The 15,290-nt window shown below is 50.8% G+C and overlaps 1 protein-coding gene across 17 annotated transcripts in view; it reads left to right on the forward strand.

Annotated features, from left to right (window-relative positions):
• Positions 1–3,065: 3,065 nt before the first annotated feature.
• Positions 3,066–15,290, forward strand: part of PLEKHA7 (pleckstrin homology domain containing A7) — a gene marked incomplete at its 5' end in the record, with an annotated part of 204,167 nt that continues 191,942 nt past the window's right edge. For 10 of the 17 annotated variants that reach the window (XR_013994149.1, XR_013994150.1, XM_081062125.1 and 7 more), the window contains 3 exons: positions 3,082–3,167; positions 3,268–3,344; positions 3,433–3,490. Coding sequence is in view for 15 of the 17 variants with exons in the window: in XM_081062125.1 (XP_080918251.1) it covers positions 3,082–3,167; positions 3,268–3,344; positions 3,433–3,490 (221 nt within the window). Of the gene's footprint in view, positions 3,168–3,267; positions 3,345–3,432; positions 3,491–15,290 lie in introns of all 17 variants that reach the window. The other 7 variants (XM_081062112.1, XM_081062126.1, XM_081062123.1 and 4 more) reach the window with 3 other exon arrangements.

The following is a 15,290-nucleotide window of genomic DNA, read 5'->3' on the forward strand; positions in this document are numbered from 1 at the left end:
TGTGCTAGAACTTCTCTGCTGGAAACCTGGACTTCCACAGACTCCCTCATCTATGTGCAATTATCTAAGACAATGTTTTCCAGGGGCTCCTCCACTGCAGCCAAGATGGACTAAAGTCAGTTCTTGGGCCACTGCAGTGTTTACAGAAGGACCGAGGTCTGTATGCCAATCACCTGATGCATGTGTGGGTAAAACTCCTCCTGGGTTTCTTCGCGTATGGTGCTGGATCCCACACCCCTACAAAACACTTTTTGTCCATGGACTGATGCCAAATCGTTGTTGGGGGGGAATGCAAACAAGGCATATCTTATTCAACCATAATGCTCCCTATATATTAATATTGTAGCATACCATATACACAATTCTGCATCTTTCATTTAATATCTTAGAGACCATTCCATAGCAGTACATAGAGATCTATCTCATTCTTTTTAACAGCTGCATAGCATCCCATTGTAGTATGACATAATTTAATCTGTTCCTTTTTTAAAAATTGAGGTATAATTGACATATAACATTGTATTAGTTTCAGGTATATAACATAATGATTCAATATTTGTATATATTGTGAAATGTCACCACAATAAGTGGTCTAATTAATACCCACCACCCTAGAAACTTGTTCTTTTTTGATAAACATTTAGGTTGTTTCTAGTCTCTTGTAACTATTGACAATTCTGTAGTGAATATTCTAGTACACAGGCCTTTGTGTTCCTGCTTGGGCACTAATGTAGGATAAATTTCTAGTAGTGGAATTGCTCAAATTTAAATACATATACATAGTCAAAAGGTATATGTATTTAAATTCTAACAGCTATTACTAAATTGTCTTCAAGGAGACAACCATTTTATAGTCCCACCAACAATAAACAAGAATGTTTTTCTTTACAATGTGCTTTTTTTTTGTGCCAATTTGATATCTAAAAAATAGTATCTGACCTTAATCTGCCTTTGTCCTATTATGAAGTGGCTGAATGTCTTTTCATTTGTTTAAAAGCCACTTGTGTTACTTTTATGTGAACTGTGTTTATGACCTTTGCCCACTTAATGTATTATTTTAAATCAATGTTTAACAATAAAAACACTATTTTCCGATTGTCATTTGCTCAAGAACCTCCTCAAAGGAAGGATGCCCTCTCAGTATTTTGGGTTCTCTTCCACAATCACACCCATTCCCTCTACCTCATATCGGCCTCCTTCCCCAATACCACCGTCTGTTTCCAAGAAAGGGTGACTATATAGTCTCCTCAGCATCCCACAGCCGGCCCACAATCCTCTTTGCTCTCCTACCCTCCCCATCTGGAGTGCTCTCTTCCCAGTCAAACCTAAGCAGTCCTTCAGGGTCTAGCCGAATTCCACCCTTGGTACGTTTCTGATTAACTAGTGCCCACATTACCTACATCTCACTTTCATGTCAGCCTCATCCCACCAAACTATAGCCTATGTTCCTCAAAGGCTAGGCCTCACATCTCCCAGAGTCCAGCTTCCTCTCTGTCTCCGCTTATTGTGCAGGAGTGTCAGTATGGAGTGTGTTTCATACACTTATTCAGCATTTATTGACTGCATACATGAGTCAGGCACTGTTCCAGGAGCTGGGGACATGGCAGTGTATGGGACAGGCCAAGGACCCTTCTCTCATCCAGCTGACATTTTAGTGGGGGCAGAGGGCTAATATACAACAAGGAAGGTAATAAACAAACAGATAAGAATGTCAATTAAGGGGGCCAGCCCCCGTGGATCAGGCGGTTGGAGCTCCCTGCTCTTAAAATCGAAGGCTGCCCATTGGATTCCCACATGGGCCAGTGGGCTCTCAACCACTCAACCACAAGGTTGGGGTTGGACTCCTGGGACTCCCGAAGCTCCTTGACTCCCGCAAGGGATGGTGGGCTCCACCCCCTGAAACTAACAAAGGCAATTGGACCTGAAGCTGAACTACGCCCTCCACAACTAAGATTGAAAGGAAAACTTGACTTGGAAAAAGTCCTGGAAATACACACTGTTCCCCAATACAGTCCTGTACCCCCTTCCCCAATAAAATCTTTTTTTTAAAAAAAAAGAATGTCAATTAAGTGTACACAGTAATAGAATAGACAGTGAAGGGAAGGAGGGGAATGGTTTCCTTTGGATAGAGGGCTCAGGAAGAGGGATCCCTCAGGAGCTGAGATTAGAGCAGAGACCTGAAGGTGAGAAGGCTTCAGCCATGTAACTTTCCAGGGCCCTCAGGAGAGGCCACACCTGGTGGCTCTGCTCTTCTAACAGATGGAAGAAATTCAGTCTGGCTCTCAGTACCTCTTTCTGTCACTTGACAGGAATTGAAGGCAGAAGCCTGTGATCCCTGCAACTTCAGGGCCATGTGTGGGTGGGTGTGAGTGTGTGTGAGTGTGTGTTGTGTGGGAGCACTTGCACCCTTCTACTTCACGTGCCAGCTGCAAACCTGGGGGCAACGAAATCACGCTTGACTTGGCATGAATAGAGCACCTACTACGTGCCAGGTCCAGTTAAGCATTTCACACCATTGTCACTTCATTTAATCTGCACAACAATCCTGTGTAGTATTTATTATTAACTTTATTTTACAGAGGAAGAAACCGAGGCTCGGAATATGGAAGTAACCTGTTTAAGTTCATATGGTTCAGAAAGAAGCGGAGTTCCGGAGAGAGAAGTTCTGTCGTAGGGATCGGGTGGGGTTTGCTGGACCATTCGGGGTGCACCCTGTTTTCGGAGTTTGCCCCCGACGCCAGGACAGCGGGTCCCCAGCCCCGCCCGGGTCTCCCGCCTCAGGGGCAAAGGGGCGCGCGGCGGGCTGGGGGCGGGGAAGGCGCGGGGACAAAGGCCGCGGCCACCGCGCTCGGCCGGCGGGTGCGGCGGCGAACTTCCGCGGCGGTGCTGGGACTCCGCACGCCCGCGCTCCGAGGCGCCCGCACAGCGATGGAGCGCCCGTGGGTGCCGCCCGGGCCCGCGCGGGCCGAACCCGCAGGCCCGCCGCCCGCACCGCCCCCGCCCCCGCCCCCGCCCCCGCCCCCGCCCCCACCCCCTCTCCCCCGCCCCGCGGCGCCCGCGGCGGCTCCGAGCTCGGCGAACATGGCGGCGGCGGCGATCGGGCGGGACACTTTACCTGAGCACTGGTCCTACGGCGTGCGCCGGGACGGCCGCGTCTTCTTCATCAAGTGCGGCGCAGGGATGCGGGGCCGCGGGGGGTGGCGGTGCGGGGCCGGGCAGGGGTGCGGGCCGGCGGCGGCGCTAACAGGTGCACCTCTTTCTCCGCAGTGACCACCTCCGCTGCACGACCTGGCTGCATCCACGCACCGGGGAGCCCGTCAACTCCGGCCACATGATTCGCTCAGGTGGGCTCCAGGCCGGTGGGGTGGAGCACCGGGGGGGCGCGCGCCGGCACCGCCCAAGTTTCACCCGACTTTTCTCGCGTTTCCGCAGACCTGCCCCGCGGCTGGGAGGAAGGCTTCACGGAGGAGGGCGCCAGCTACTTCATCAAGTGAGTGACCGAGGCGCCGCCGCACTCACACCTGTGCCACGGGGTCCCACCCGGTTCCCGCCGCGCGCGCCGCGGGGGAGAGTTGGCGCGCACAGCGCCGCGCCCGCAGCTGTGTGAGGTTTTATGTGCGGAGTGTGGGCTGCAGGCGCGCTGCAGACGGGAGGTGGCGTGGGGTCCGCATCTCCGAGGGGGAACCGGGGCGGGGGTCCGGGATCCGGCCCGCCGCGGGGCTGGGGCCGCACTCCGCGCCCGGGACCCGCACTTTGGCTGCGGGCGTTGCTGGGAGGGACGGGACACGCCTCCTTGCTGGGGTCTCGGGTTGCACCGGGCCGCGCGGTGCCCGGCCAGGCTGGGCGGAGGGGGGGCGGAGGAGAGCAGATGAGGAGTTCCGTCCGCGGTCTGGGAACTGGAGGTGGGGCGGCTGCGGAGGGGAGAAGGAGACGGTGGGGCTCTCGTTTGGGGAGGCCTTTCCTGTCGGCTGTGCTCCCTGGGGTGGTAGTGGAGAGTCGGAAACGCACCCGACCCCGTCCCTGCGCCGCGCGGGCCTGGCGGGGAGCGGAGGGGGTGGGGAGGGGAACCTATCAGCCAATAAGGTCCCTGGAACTCTTCGGCGGCTCTTTAACTGGTGCTGAGCGGGGACAATCGCTCCTGCCTCCGCTTAGTCAAGTGGTAGTTTTTCTGCCAAAGCCCGGGAGCCTTGTCCCACCAGCCAACTTATCCCCAGACCCGAGTCTGTAGAAATGAACTAGTCAGGTCTTCCCGGACCTGGGTCTATAGAAATGAAATGAAGGCGCCGTTCAGACTCTAACACTAGTATAGTCTTCACTTCCCCACTCCGGGCCTATACTTGTGTTAACAGCGTTCCTCCCTCTGCCTGCTCAGCCAGTGAGCTCCAGGAGGTCAGAAACTGCTTTTCATCCTTTGCCCCAGTGCCCGGCACGGAGAAGGCACTCGGGAAATGTTTGTTCACTGAATAAACGAGCTAAAGGTCCGGAGGTGGTCTGACTATGACTAAGTGTAGGTTTGGGGGCCGAGTCAGAAATTCTTTCTTCACCGAGTTGAAAACACTGCCCGCTGGCAGTGGAACGGCACATTGGAAGCTCAGATGGTCCTATGAAATCCCCGTCTCCCTCCCGCGTTTGGCTCTGGCAGGAGGGTGGAAATCCTAACGGATGAGATTTATAGGACTGTGGCTGTGGTCTTGCTGTCCTGCCATGGTGTGTGTGTGTGTGTGTGTGTGTGTGAGAAGTTGGGGAGCTGGCTGGGACCATCAAAAGCTCTCCATCAGTGGGCCTCTCTGCCTCGTAACTGCATCCATTGATATTTACTAGATTTCTCTGTGTGCCATGCGTTATTCTAGGTACCGGACCTACAGAAGTGAGTGAGGCAGACAAAGTCCTCGTGCTCATAGATGGTCCAATCTACTGGGGGAGGGGAGGGAGCAGAAAATAAGTAATAAACAAGACTAATATCAGACAGTGAGTGGTAACTACTGTGCAGAAAATTGAAATACGGTGATGTGATATCAATAACTGGGTGGCTTAGTTGGATTGGGAAGTCAGTGGGGGGGTTTCTGAGTAGGTGACATTTAAGGTAAAACGTGAATGACAAAACAGATCCATCCTTGTGTTGAGGAGGCAGCAAAGCTTTTCTGGAAGAGGGAACAGCCAGTGCAAAGGCTGTAAGGCAAGAAAGAGCTTCACGTTCAAGGAGCAGAAAGGCCCGTGTGGCTGGAATGTGCTGAACAAGGGAGAAAGTGGCATGACAAGTGGTCACAGATAGGCAAGAGCTAGATAATGAAATGTGAAGCTTTGTGAGCCAAGGTTAGGGGTTTGTAAAATTTGTTCTAAGTCCAGTGAGATGTCACTGGAGAGTTTTAAGCGGAGGAGCAACAATTTGACTTGCTTTTTTAGGAAGATCACTCTATCTGCTGTAGAGTGGGCTGTGGTGAGGACCCGTAGCTGAAAGGATGGCAGTGAGGGGCTGTTGTGGTCCAGGCAGGGCGGGGTCAGTGATGGCATGATGGGGAGTGGCGGCCCTGGAGATGGAGAGGAGTGGTCCGATTCGGGCCTGATGGTTTGGATGCAGTCTGTGGGAGAAAGAGAAGAGACAAAGACGACTCCTGGAAGCTTGAGCACATCGTTGAAATGGAAGGCTGGGGGAGGAGCATGTTTGGGGTGGGAGAGAGCGTGAGATATTGTTTTGCCTTGTTACATTTGAGATGTGAGTATTTCAAGCAGTCAGATGTGTGCATCTGAAGTTATGGGAGAGGACTGAAGAGATACAGTTGGTTATTGGTATAGGTGTTATTCAAGGCCACAGGATTAGATAAAATTACCTAGGAGGAGAGTGTAGACAGGAAAGAATAGATGCCCTAAGCCTTGGGACAGAGCAGCATTTAGAGGTTGGGAAAGAGGCAGATCCAGCAAAGGAGACTGAGAAGGACTAAGAAACCCTGGGAGAATGAAGGGGTCCAGAAGCCTAAAGGACAAAACCCGGCTGGAGTAGGTGTAAGTAGGTGGACTAAGAGAAAATACGGAGTGAGGAAATGGAGACAGTAAGTTAGGGTGAATCTTTCAGGCAGTTTTAATATGGAGTCGAGAAATTAACTGAGAACTGGAAAGGATGTGGGTTTGAGGGAGAGATATGGGAGATTACAGAGCATGGTTTGTTCTGATGGGAATGATCCAGTAGAGAGGGAGAAACAGGGGATGCAGGAAAGAGCTGGGATCATTGCTGGAGCCGTTTCTGAGAGGTGAGGGAAGAGACCCGAGGCATAGTCGCACTGGTGTCAGATGGGAGCGGGAGCGGGGCACTTCATTGATGGGAGGAAGGACTGCAGGTGTCAGAGCTGATGCAAGGAGGCCGATAGGTGTGGTGAGGGGAGAGGTGAGTGTTCCTGTTTGATGGTTTCTGTCCTTTCCCTGAAGTTCTAGGCGAAATCTTGAGGGTAAGGATCCTGGACCATTGTTACAGCCTTCTGCCCTTCATCTCTTTTGCTGACTCTTCTGTGGAAGTCCCTTGTGGTTACTCTTCAGCGGGCGTTGGCTGAGTCCTCTCAGGCCAAGGGGACATTGGCTGAGTCCTCTCAGGCCAAGGGGAAAGCAGTGTGTGACAGTGCCCCTGCCATCGAAGGCAAGCCATGTGGGGCGGCTGGGACCCTCTGGCACCTGATTATATTTTCTACCTCCTTCTGTGACAAGTTCTTGAGAGACTTAAGGGTTTGGGAGTCATTATTCTCCTTTTCCTCACATAAAAAATGTTTTGCGTCACTCTGCTTTCTTGGATTTGTCAGGAGCATTTCTGAATTTTGTGGCATTTGTGTGGGGGGGGATGAGGGGGGGAGTGTTCTCTAATATGGCTCAGTTAGAGGGACAAAGCATCGGCAAAGCTGATTTTATTTTCCCCAGTGTATCCTTGGACTGGAAAGTTGTGTGAGGTTTTCAGGATGTATCAGTCACTCCTGATATTTAGCAGATACTTGAATACTCTCTAGAGCCCATTTCTTGAAGCGGAAAACATTGAGCTAAGGCAAGTGGATTTTAGTTTTGGTTTCTGCATTTTGGGTTCAATTGTGAATTAACTAGGGACAAAATATATGAGGAATCTATTCCCAGTTCTCCCAGTTCCAGACTATGTGATGCTGATATCCTCATATTAGTTTCAGATGACATCCCCTTTAAGAAGACTTCCTGTACTCTACAAGTTCTCTACTTGTCTGGGAGTCTCTTAGCGAGGAAGCAAAATACGCTAGTGCGCGTGATAACAGTGTCGGTAACAGCGGCAGCAATACTAGTGGTAGGAGTTATGTAATAGCCTCATCTTTTCGAGTCCTTGAAAAATGCCAGGAACTGTTTCGTTTTTAATCTTGTAGATGATAGGTCTTCTATCATCATTATTTTTTTAGTTAATTAGGTTTATTAGGGTAATGTTGGTTAAACCAGGAACTGTCTTACAATTAGTATCTGATTCAATTCTTACAACAACTCGATGACATAGGAACTATTACTAGTCTCATTTTACCAATGTGGAAACCCATAATAATTCTGGGCATTCCGACAGCAAAGGCAATTGGCTTTTACTGGTACCTTTTCTTCCTTGATCCTTGTAACAGCCCCTAGAAGCAGAGAGCAGGGGTTAATCCAGGTCTGCAGGTGAGGCAGCTAGGGTCCATGAAGGTTCAGTGATTCGGCCGGAGCGTTAGAGCTGGAGCTAGAAGGTGGGTCTTCAGTCTCTGATATGGTAACCGTCGTAGGAGTGGTGGCTCCCACCCCAGTCCACAGGAGCCCTATGCCATGTGTCGCTGCTCCTACTTAGGCCGTCCAAGGCTCAGGGGGCCAACCCCTTTTTCCCTTTTGTCAGAAGGCGCCTTGGAAAGGCAGCTGCCCATGATCTCTTATGCTGATTGGTGGTGGTGCATGTCTGATTAGTCAGAAACGAGGACGTTAATTATTACTTGGTAAAAACAGTTTGACGGACAGCCTTTCAAACATGAGACCCACGAGGGAGAAGTTCTAGAAGAGGCCTTGGGAGCTAGAGTGAAGACACTGGGCTGGTCTGCAGTGGTTTTGTGGAACCCCGTGCATTGGGTTCTCCCTACAGCAGGTTTTGAATAGGCCCTGAGTCCATGAGGAGGGTGCATGGCAGAGAGGAGGGGTCTTGGCTACGCTGCCTGTGCCAGGGTTGCTCCCTGTCCCCCACCTCTGAGACTGGCGCTCATCCCAGCACTGGGCACTGATTACACATTTGGTATTTATTAAAACAGCAGTGTTTAAAGGACCCAGTGAGTTCAGTAGGTATTTTAGGTCTTGAACTTTTTTTCACAAAACTTTTTTGTTGGGGAGGAGATCAGAGTGTGGGGGAGATCAGGCAAGGTGAAAGAAGCAAAGCAGCCAGGAACCGTGCGTGTCGAGGCTGGTGCCTGGAGCCCAGGCTTCTTGGATGTAGTCACTTGCTGTCAACAAAAAGCACACAAAGCAGGAACCCGGCCTCTGGCTTCTTTATCTGATAGTCTCATGCTCTGCATCTGGGCACGGGGACCTCTGTTGGCCATTGGAACAGGCCGTCCTCCCTCCCTGGTTGCCAGGTCTCTTGGTCCTCTGTGATCTGGCTCCAGGGCCTGGTGGGAAACAGCTGATTGTACAAGGTTTCTTCTAGCTGCATGTGTCTCCGTGTTAGCTTCGGAGCCTTGCAGAGCCATCCTGTGTGGATGCCCATCCCCAAATGAGGGCAGTGAGGCTCTTGGGAAAGGCATTTCCGAGAGTTGGAGGAAGGCTGACTCTCCCTCCCTCACCCTTTGGACCTCAGCAGGTCCTAGGGGCAGGACCGGCTTCATGATTTGCAAGGCCCAGAGCAAAAGGAGAGTGCAGGATCGTTTGTTCAAAAAGCCAAAGAAAAGAGTCATTAAAGGTATTTAAGATGAAAGCTTTTTTCTTTCTTCTGTCGTCTTTCCCTCTACTTGTCATGGTGCTTTTACTTATCATTTAATGTCATTCTGAGTAAAAATATATATATATGTATATATATACATACACATATTTATATACATATATATTAGAATAAGTCTTGTGGTTTGTCTTTGTATTGTGGAACAGACAGTTTTAAATGCAGATATCAGGGCATTGACCTCCTAGGCTGAATGAATCCTACCACCACGCCCACTCCTGAGACACCACACAGGGGAAGAATGCTGGTGCTCAGGCCCCCGGGACAGGAGTGAGGAGGAGGGAGGCTGGCTGGGGCTTGGGGCTCCAGGAGGCCGGGAGTGGGTGGTTAAGAACCTGTCCCAGGGAGGCAGGGAGAGGGGACCAGCGTGAGCCAAGGCTTCCAGCCTCCAAAACGGTTACCCTTCTAGAGATAACGCTACATATTTAGAGGGTATTTTTCAATTTAGCAAACCCATTTGTCAGTCTGACATTAAAGGGGGCGAGGAGGAGTGGGGAGTGAAGGTTGAACGAGAGGTGATAGAATGTCCAGGTGGGGACCCCAGTTGGCCGAAGGCACCAAGTGTAGAAGGCCCTTCGGGCAAGCCTTTGAATACTGGATGACCCAGGAGGCCAGCCGCCTTCTTGAGGTTAATTATACTGTCAGCCAAGGGACGGTCTTCCAGGCCACCCCAGGAAGAAGTCTGTCCTGGCTGCCACGTTTTCCTCCCCAGACAAATGTGGAACTTCATGTTAGTGAAATCTGTCTTGTAGAGTGCCAACCTGTTGGTTCATTTATTTGTCTTTCTCATTGTCATCATTCTGGAACAGCAGTCGCAGAAACTGTATTTCAAAGCAGAGAGCAACAGTTCCACAAAGAATTCCTGGGAAACTAGCAACTTACATCAATTTAGAAGGGAATTTCCAAGATCTCTCGTTGCAAGTTAAGAAAAGGTTCTCCCAGCTTCACAAGTTTTGGCATAATCCCACACTTTACGTTTCATTTCCTGGTTGTGTTATCAAGGGTGAAAGCTGGCTCATGGATCAAAATGTTAGGTTCTGTGCTAAAGGAACAAGAGTGGCGTTGTGCAGAAAGCTGAACGAGGGATTAAGAGCCATGATTTGTACTGCGGTCTCAAAACCATCCCAGGAAAGTTGTGGGAAATCCTCTTTAAGAAACTGGTTGCAAGTTGCTTCTCAAGGCTCTTTTTATCAGAGAAAGGACGGGGGTTGGGTGGTGGGGAGAGGTGTTTTCCCCAATTTGCAGTGCTGTTTGTATGAAGAGGGCGGGTGTAGGTTTCTTGTGCACTGATGCCTCTTTCCATTCTCTCAATGTTTCTGGGAGTAAATTTTGGGCTTCTAAATTGAAGACTTTCGAAAAAGGAGCTTACTTAAGAAAGCACTTCATGATGTGAACCGTTTGGTGATTGAATGAGGTGCCTGCTCCAGTTTCCTGCCTCTTCAGAGGAGAGCCTGGGTTTGAAGCTTTTTGTTCAGCCTTAAGCCCGCAGCATCTCAGTAAACTGGCATGAGGTCATAAGTAAATACTGGTAGAGGGAAAAGCAGGGAGAAATATGGTGTTATGTGCCTGCTGGTTTTAAATGGCTGTCAAAACATTTATGTTTCAATTTTCTGAAACGAGAAGTATTTGGGGTTAACGTTTTGTTTATGAAGTGCTTCATGAACATGATCTGGTGGGAGGCTCACAAATATTGCATTTTTTAGTGTAGAAATGTGGGCTCAGAGTGACAAAGTGACTTCCTAGAGCCACGTGGTGTATTAGTTCAGCGTTTTCAGGGTTCAGAGGAGAGGGTGGGCATGTTGGCTCAGACCAGAACTTCTCAGACTTAGCCCTTATGACAGAAGAGGGTGAAAGCCAACTCACCTGGGAGACTGGATGGTAGCAAACGTCCTCCAAATGTTGGTTCTGTCCAAAAATCCATGTAGACTTTACTCTCAGTTTAACTTATTATAAAATCCCCTCCCATGCCTTCCATTGAGATCAGTACTTTGGCAGGAAGCATCATGCTTGTTGTATGGCTTCTGTTTTCCTAAACAGAAACATATGTCCCCAGGGGCGCCAATTCCCCTGTTCAGTCTTAAGTGACAGGGAAGTGTGGGGAGACTGCTTATTGGCCTGCTAGCCTCTCTGAACCCTGCTTCTCCAAATGGGGGCGTATAGGCCTTGAGGAAAACAACATCAGCAGCTGTTGTGAACCTGGTTTGTCTTTCGCCTGGGCAGAGCTGTGGAAGCCCACTTCTCTCTCTGGCATCCAGCTTATTCACAGTCACCTGGAAGCTGGCCTGGCAGCACGGTGGGTTTTTCTGGAAGCCCAAAGCACAGCCAGGCAACTCCATTGTGCAGAAAAATGCACAGGGGTTGTGCATGTGGTGGTAGCATGTGTGAAGAGGCAGCGGTAAGGATTCTGGAGTCCTGGATCCCACTACTTAGAGCTCCCTGAGCTTGGTAGGTTACCTACTCCCTGTAAGCCTCACTTTCTACCCCAGTAAAATGGGGATAAATGTGAGAATTAAATGAATTAATTGATGGAAAGTTTTTAGCAAGTGCCTGGCTCACCCAATGTGAGCTCCTCTTCTGTACATCCACACAGAGAGATGGGGGTGGAGACGTGGACTCTGAATCCTGATCCCATTCAGCTGCTACTGCAGGAGAAGTCTGGTGACCTTGAACTGGGGTTGTCTGGGTCGGGAGCATGCAAACTGTAGGACTACTCAGAAATTGGCTTGGACCCATAAAAACTGCATAACCATTATAGTTATTAAAAGGATGTCCTTGAGGTATTTGCTCTTAAGTGACTGGGGAGAAAAACTCAGTGTGTGTGCGCGTATATAGGGGAACGGACGACAGAGCAGATGGGGAAAAACGTTACCAACGGGTGAGTCTGGGTGGGGGGCGTCTGGAGGTTCTTTGTGCTCTTCTTACAATTTCTCTGTAAGTTTGAAATGATTTCCAAGTAAAAAGTTAATTGAAAAACAACACAATTTAACCTTGTCCATGAAGGGCATGCTGTCCCAAGGTCACGGGTACCTTGTCTGTCCTGCAAGGAACTGGGGACCAAGAGCCCTGGGTAATGACGTATGAAAACGGCTCCTGGTTTGCCTCTTTCCTGGGCGTTTAGACGGCTGCGCAGATGTCCGCTCCTTAATCCGGGCAGCCACCTGGTTATCGGCTCTGTTGACTAAAGGACAGACTTATGGTCTGGTGCTCCTGGGCCACAGATGTCAGCAGTGATAATCTTCACGCTGCTCTATACGAGTTGCAAGCACATATATTCCTTTTAGAAGCTGATATTTTTATTCTTCTCATTTTGCCGATCAAGCAGTTGAGGCCTGGATGGAGTGGGAGGGGGTTAAAAGATCTTCCCAAGGCCAGAGACAGCATCAGTGGGGGATGGGACCTGAACCTGAGTCTTCTAGGCTCCAAATGTGTGTGCTGTTTCTGTGATGTGGTTCAAGGTGTCTTCTTGCTCCATTGCCACCCCCTCTGTCCTGAATCCTCCTAGAGGGTCTAGTCCCCAAACCTGGTCCTTTCAATCTTTCCTGGTGACCTTGAGACAGAGACCCCCTGGACCTCCCTCAGGAAGTCTCCCACAGGGTAGATGAGTGATGGGTGGATGGCCCCCCAGGCGGGGCAGTGGGTTAGTCCCTGGTGCTCTGGGGGAGTGGATCCTTCAAACTCCCCCCAGATGTCAGCTGACCACAGCTTAGGGGCTGATGAGCCTCTTAAGCCTGCTTAGAGCCAGGCTGTCTCTTTCAGGTTCTGCCAAAAGAGCGCTTCCAACGTCACGGCCAGTGTTCTCAAGATTTTCAAGGGCTTTTCCTGCCAAGGCAGAGCCCTCACCCTCTCGTGGTCTGACAGCTTGGAGTTAGCATGCAGTCTCTTCCAGGGGCTGCTGGCAAGTTTTTGTGCTTCCCTGGAACACTGCAGTGCACGAAGGGTAGGCAGTGTGCTCCGGGAAGGAGGGGGCAGAGGGCCCATTTCAGCCCCGTACTCGGTCCCTGGCTGCACCGCCTTACCACCTGCTGTGTTCTCTCCCCCCCCTGGGTAAAATGGGAGAGGAGACCATCTCCTTCCTGGGAGGAGAGGAGTCAGAGCAGTGTTTTAGGTTAGTACAGTAACCTGTGGAAGCATCATATCCTCTCTATTTGCAAACTCAGTTGTCTGTGCATGTCCACAGATGGCATCAGCAGACCACTTGAAGGAGTGGTGAACCCCTTATTGGGGGAACAATTTAATCAGAGGCTTTTGGTCCAGGATTCATCCATTTAGTCACCAGTTCTGATGAAGGATCTACTGTATGCCAGGCTCCACACTGGGTGCTGTGGAGAGAAATAGAGGTCACCATCTCTGCCCTCTGGCAGTGCCCAGTCCAGCAGAAGAGAGGGACCCTGGACAGTTTCAGTATGGATGACTGGGGCTGGGGGCATGAGGATGGGACCCTAGGGAGCTTCAGAGGGTGAGTGTGAGAAGAGCCAGGCAGCTGTGGAGCAGAGGCGTGCGCAGCCCGAGGCAGGAGAGGCCAGTGGAGGGAATGCGAAGGAGTTGAGGGCGAGGGTGTGTGTGTGTGCCTGTCCGAGCCTGGAAGAGGGTGGTGCTGCCGTGAGGAGTAGGGACTGGTCTTGGATAACATCCTTCACTAGGAGCTGGGCTTCAGGAGAGGGGTGTAATGGGGAATGTTGTCCTAGGGGTTCCCCCAACTCCTGTGTCTGAGGGGTGGTGCCTCATGGGGCTTACAAAACATTAATTCTGGAGTCCAAGTGTCCAGATTGAAATCTTGGCTCTGCTGCTAGCTTGGGCAGGTCACTGAAACCTCTCTATGTCTTAAGATGTTTCTTTATCTGTAGAATGGCGACAGTGCCTTAGAAATGTGCCTGCCAAATCATGCATGCTTTATAAACATGAACTATTATCATCACTGCTCCTAGAAGGAAGCCCCTTCCTATGGGGAAATGTGGCACAGGCAGCAGAGGAACTGTCATGTGTTTTCTTTGGGGAAGTCTGAAGTCAGGCTAGCTGATGGAGAACTGTGCTTTCCTTTTCAGACTTGACTTCAAAGGAAGCTGGCCACTAAATGATCGGTGCTAAATATCAAAGAAATGATTCCTCATCTTTGAAACCCCGTGGGGCTGTGTGCAACCAGAGAGAAAATGCCTAGGTTTCTCACACTGAGGATGGGTGCATTTTCCAAATGGGCTGTTTTGATTTACTCCCCACTTCTTCCACCCCCCCCCCGCCAGTGAGAGGGTTCCCAGGTGTTAGTTTGCACTGCGTGGCAGGGCATCTGTCTGCTTTTTTAAGGCAAAAACCCTGGTTTCTGTATAAGAGCAGTTGGTGAGGGAGCAGTGAGGGTAGACCTGAAGGAGAAGCAGTGTTCTAGAATGCTCAGCCAGAACTTGTAGGGGGTGATTCTATGGACACTGAAAGTGAAAACGTCTTGGGGTTTCAGCTGCCCTAACTGCACAATAATGACAGTGCTACTTCCCTCCCTAGTGTTGTTTGAGAATTAAATGTAATGGCCTATCTAAAGCTCCCAGCATGCTACTTGGCACATAGTAGGTGCTCAGGCATTGTGAGCCCTTTCATTGACAGGAGGCCATGTGACAGAATTGATAGGATGGAGCTGTGTGAAGGCCTTGAGACAGTGTCAGTAAGGAACAGCGGCCTCTAATGTGCTTCCCGTTACCCAGGGTGGATCCTGGAGAGCCAGGCTGTGCTTTCCTCCATAGAGGCTGGGAACGCTCTGCCCTCTCCTCTACCCAGATGATGCTGTGAGTCCCACAGGTGGGCAGTGGGGCTGGTCTTGTAGGTGACCACTGAATGGGGTCTCTGCCTGCTGGGGGGCTGGGCTGGCACCTCCACTGAATGGGGTTTGTGCCTGCTGGGGGGTGGGCTGGCACCCCCACATCTCAGGACCCCATGATCACTCAGAGGGCCTCCTGAGGGCAGAGGAGGACCTGGGGCGAGGGGTGGGTTGTTCTGAGTGATTGCCATTGATAGCCAGAGCAGGCAAGCAGGCTGCCATGAACTGAGCAAATGGAATTCTTCCTGTGTCGGAGAATAAATGTGTCCGGGCAGACAGTGGTGTGATGAGCAAGTCACAGAGGTGCCTGACATTGCAGTCCTTCTGGAGCTGGTCCTGGGGGAGGTGGGGCAGGGGCAGCATTGTGACTCGGTGCCATGAGCAGCTTGCCAGCTCCTGGGGGACTGTGTCAGGCGCAGAGTCGGTGCTCAACCAAATTGGTGTAGGTTAGTTGATTTGACATTTGGCATGACCCTCTCGACACGCAGACATGTAAGAGGAGAGAATTGATTGGAATTGGGGGTAAATTGGGGTTTGTAAGCTGAAGGGGTGAGG

Source organism: Rhinolophus hipposideros, assembly GCF_964194185.1.
Source record: "Rhinolophus hipposideros genome assembly, chromosome: 10".
In the NCBI taxonomy this organism is placed as follows: domain Eukaryota; kingdom Metazoa; phylum Chordata; class Mammalia; order Chiroptera; family Rhinolophidae; genus Rhinolophus; species Rhinolophus hipposideros.